This window comes from Emiliania huxleyi (assembly GCF_000372725.1).
Source record: "Emiliania huxleyi CCMP1516 unplaced genomic scaffold EMIHUscaffold_9, whole genome shotgun sequence".
Classification (NCBI taxonomy): domain Eukaryota; phylum Haptophyta; order Isochrysidales; family Noelaerhabdaceae; genus Emiliania; species Emiliania huxleyi.
In genome coordinates, this window is record NW_005195301.1 from 857,628 (window position 1) to 862,195 (window position 4,568).

Below are 4,568 nucleotides of genomic sequence, written 5' to 3' on the forward strand. Positions count from 1 at the left end.
CCACCTCGCTGAGACTCACCCAGGTCAGCCCCGCACCTCTGATGCGTCAGCCATTCCGCTATACAAAGTAGACGTCTCGATGTTTGTGCGCTCGAATGAAGGCAGCACAGTCCAGACAGAGCGCGATGCGTGCCAGCGCGAGAACACGTCAATAGACTCCGAGGTCCGGCAGAGGTCCTCAAAAGGAGAGGTCCTCACAGCAGAGACCGGAGTGGTTGCATATTCTCGCTCCCTCTTGATCTCTCTGACAATGTATCTCGCACATGCCCGCTGTCGATCAATCGGCTTCGAGCGAGCTCTCAGTACGAGATCAACCCAGCCTCTCGCGAGATCGATGTTGGGTGAGGCGTGGCTTGCGCGCCGCGCGGTGATGACGCCGCACGCTGAAATGTCCTTGGTGACCCACCGCGGTGGCAGCGAGCCGGAGCAAGCCACCATATGACAGTCGGCGACGGCGTCTAGTGACACTTTTTTTTTGCCTGCGGCCCCGTCTTCGCCGTCGCGAACCCTGGGTTCGGACTTTTTGCGGGGTATGGTATGGTAGGCTCACGCAACCCACCTCGAGACCATACCCCCCGCCTCTTGGAACACCTGCTTGGGGTATGGTAGGGCTAGCCTTGGGCGGTCAGGACCATACCCCCCCACCCTTGGGCCGTGAGAACACCATACCATACCCCGGAAAAAGTTGGAACCCTGCGCCTTGCAGGTGGGGCACAGGCCGTGCGAACTACCACCTGCAGCGCGAGGGAAGATCCTCACTGCCACCGCATCCACCACTCAGCAATGCAGTTCGACGCCGTCTGGGCTTCCCTCGCGTTTGGCGCCCTCGGCTGCCTCCTGCTGCTCGCTTGCCGCCGTCGTGGCGGCAAGGATCTTCCAAAGGCGATGCGCCGGCTGGTGGTCGTGGAGCCCAACGCGGACCTCGCCCTCGCCAGAGTGGTGGTCGAGGAGGAGGCGCCGCTTCCGGTGCTGAAGCGTGGCCAGGTGCTCATCAAGGTGTGCGCTGCCTCGATCAACCCGTCCGACTACGGCGCCTGGCGCGCAAGGAGCGCCAAGGGCGAGTACCCGCTGCCGACCGGGCAGGAGTGCAGCGGCGTGGTGGTCGCAACCGGAGGCGGCGTCTCGACGCTCGGGCTCCTGGGCCGGCGCGTCGCCGCCTTCCCCGGCAGCGGCACCTACGCCGACTACGTTGCCTGCAGCGCTTGGCGGCGAGAGGCGCTAGAATCACGTCCTCTTTGTATTCCGACGAGCACCCGAGAGGATGCGTGCTGCGCTGCAATCAGCCGTAGTCATTGCACTCGCAGCCCATGTAGTTCACGCGGTAATCGGAGCGCAGCACTGATCTTCACACTGACGAAGTCTTCACGCTGAAGGCTTCACACACTGAAGCCTTCACGCAAAGACACAACCCCGTGCCTTCACACTGAAGTCTTCACGCTAAGCCTTACACTGTAGGCTCGTCTGCCTGCCCGGCTCGGTGGCGCTCGCCGACGCGTGCGAGTTCTTCATCAACCCGCTGACGGTTGTGGCGATGCTGCTGACCGCCAGGGCGAAGCGCGCAAAGGCGATCATACACACCGGCGCCTCCTCCGCCCTCGGCCAGATGCTCTGCAAGGCGGCGCCCGGCTTTGGCGTCGAGGTGCGACATCTCCGAGATATGCATGTGCATGTGCATGGTCATGGTCATGTTCATGTTCATGTTCATGTTCATGTTCATGTTCATGTTCATGCTTCTCTGCGCAGCACTCTCCTATACTACTGCAATCCCATAGGCCGTGCTGTAACTGGACTCTGCTATGATCGCAATCCCATAGGTCGTGCACGTGACCCATCGGCAGCAGCACGTCGAGATGCTGCACAGGCTCGGCGCGACGGCGCGTGGCCCGCAGCGCTTGCTGTTTTTCTGCACTCCGGCTTCCTTGTACCTTTAGGCTCGGCGCTACGCACGTGCTCAACTCGAGTAGCGACTCGTACGGCGCTCAGCTCGACGAGAAGATCCGGGCGCTGCGCGTCAAGCTCGCCTTTGACTGCGTGGCGGGCGACTCGGCTGGCGCGCTCGTGGCCAAGCTGCCGCCTCGCTCGACCGTCTACGCGTACGGGCGGCTCTCGTGCTCGCACCAAAGGCGCCGCCAGTTTCTTCTTTCGAGGGGCGCAGTTTCTCGTTTCCTAGGCGGCTCTCCACGCGTGCGTGTGGGCCATTTACCTCTCTTCCCCTCCATGGGCAGTTTCGGCTCTAGGCGGCTCTCCTCGTCGTACCTGAGCGCGATCCCCGTCATCGACCTCATCTACCGCGGCAAGAAGGTCGAGGGCTTCATGGTCACCCGCGCCTTCGCCAAGTTTGGGCCTTTAGAACTCTGAAAGTACAAGCCTCTCTCACAGCACACTGGCACGACCAAAGGGCGCGGACTGGCGCGGACTGGCACACACACCGGCACACCGGGCCTCTAGAAGCGGAGCACGTATTCTTGTATCCCAACCAGCGCCCGAGAGGACACGTACTCAGCCGTATTCGGCCGTGTTCGGCTGTACTCACCGTACTCGCCTCCCTCGTATTCACGCGGTGCTCTGAAGACGCTGCAGAATACCCGTACTCCCGCCCCGAGGTTGGCGTACTCACCACGTAGGCTCGCACACACACACACACACGCACACACACACACACACACACACACACACACACACACACACACACACACACACACACACACACACACACACACACACACACACACACACACCGCTCACCCACGCGCACCGGGCCTTGCACTTTTATTGCCGTGGGGCTCCCGTCGTCTAGACGTGGAGACGCGCGGGTCGCCCCCCCCTTCCCCCGCCTCCTCGTGTGTGTGGAGAAGTTTACCTTACCTCACCTTACCGTAGGCTCGGGCCGCTCGGCCTGCTCCGGATGCTGCTCGCGATGCAGACCATCAAACGGGAGCTGCAAACGACGTTCGCCACCGAGTTTGCCGACGTGCGGCTCGAGGAGGTGTACGAGCGCGTGGTCGCCATCGACCCCGAGAGGCCGGGCGCCAAATCGGCGACGAACCAGAAGCTGCGCGTCGTCTTCGACTAGGGCCAGAGTTAGTTAGTTAGGTAAGCTAAGGTAGATTTCTCCACACACACAAAGTTGTGGGGCAAGGAGACACACACACACACACACACACACACACACACACACACACACACACACACACACACACACACACACACACACACCGCTCACCCACGCGCACTGGGGGCCTTGCACTTTTAATGCCGTGGGGCTCCACTGTCGTTAGACGTGGAGACGCGAGGGTCGCCCCCCCTTGCCCCACCACCTCGTGTGTGTGGAGAAGTTTACCTTACCTTACCTTACAATCGCACACTCTGGCCATCGAATGACTCCGAATGACTCACTGTGTCGTGTGCTAAGAGACAAAATCTCCGCAGACATCCAAAACGGGCCGTGCCGCGTTTGTGGTTGTCTTGATGGAGGCTCACTCGAAGAGCTCACTCGAAGAGCTCACTCGAAGGTCGCATCCAGCCACAGCCCGTAATCTCGGAGGAACTGGATGTACGGGCCAGAGTCCTCGGACGCGTGCGCAAAGTCGGCCGTGTCCGTGTCCGCATCGTAGTGGGCGCATCGCGCGCCCGCCCCGTCGTGGTCAAACGGGAGGTGCACCGCCTCGTGAAAGAAGCCTGTCGGCGGCACGGGGAGGCCGCCGACCGCGAAGAGCCGGGTGCCGGGCTCCGCGGCCAGCTGGGTGAAGTGCTTGAGGAAGTGCTGCACCGTCACGGACGTTTCGAAGAGCGAGTGGTGCCCCCCCACCACCATGATGGCCATCAGTGTCGCGAGCATCTTCGGCGTGACATTCTCGGCGCCGAGCGTCCCCGCAAACTGCTTGAGGTACTGCGCCGTCGTTCCCGAGATGCCGCCGATGAAAGGCACGGCGCACGCGCGGAAGAGGGAGGTGAGCCCGACCCCGCTCCTGGTGAGGAACAGCTTGCCCTGCGCCACGGCCTCGGCGGAGAACCCTGCGTAAAAGTCTCTGAGCGCGCCGATGGTGCAGTCGAGCTTCTCGTCGGTGATGCCACCGCTGAAGGTGAAGGCGGACGGGTCGACCTCCCGCCACATGATCTCTGATGTGTCTGCGGAGTGACGGCCCTTATGGTCGACGTAGAGCTGCGTGAACTTTGTGAGCTCGTGCAACCAGGTCATGGCCTCGTCGCACTGCGGCGTTCCGGCGACGCAGTTGATGTGGTCCATCACCGCGTACCTGCGGCAGGCAGAGGCACGCGTGAGAGCGAGGGAGGGAACGCGTTAGAGCGAGGCAGAGTCACGCGTGAGAGCGAGGCAGAGGCACGCGTGAGAGCGAGGCAGAGACATGCGTGAGAGCGAGGGAGGGCACGCGCGCGGCCACGTGCACCTCTTCGCGTTGGTGGCCGTTTCGGTGGTGAAGGCGAGCTTGCACGCCGCCTCGTCCTGCGGGGCAACGTAGCGCCTCTCCGCCTCCTGCAGCGCCTCGTTCAGCTCTCCTTCCTCCATGGGCGTTTCCCCTTCCGCATAGGCCTCACAAATCTTGTGCTCC

At 62.3% G+C, this 4,568-nt stretch overlaps 1 protein-coding gene across 1 annotated transcript; it reads left to right on the forward strand.

Annotated features, from left to right (window-relative positions):
* Positions 1–783: 783 nt before the first annotated feature.
* On the forward strand, positions 784–3,114 carry EMIHUDRAFT_448649 (hypothetical protein; the record flags this gene model as incomplete). Its single annotated transcript, XM_005757786.1, has 6 exons — positions 784–1,188; positions 1,502–1,639; positions 1,815–1,897; positions 1,932–2,108; positions 2,238–2,336; positions 2,881–3,114. The coding sequence occupies 6 exons, from the start codon at positions 784–786 to the stop codon at positions 3,071–3,073; spliced, it is 1,095 nt and encodes a 364-aa protein (XP_005757843.1). The 3' UTR covers positions 3,074–3,114.
* Positions 3,115–4,568: the final 1,454 nt, after the last annotated feature.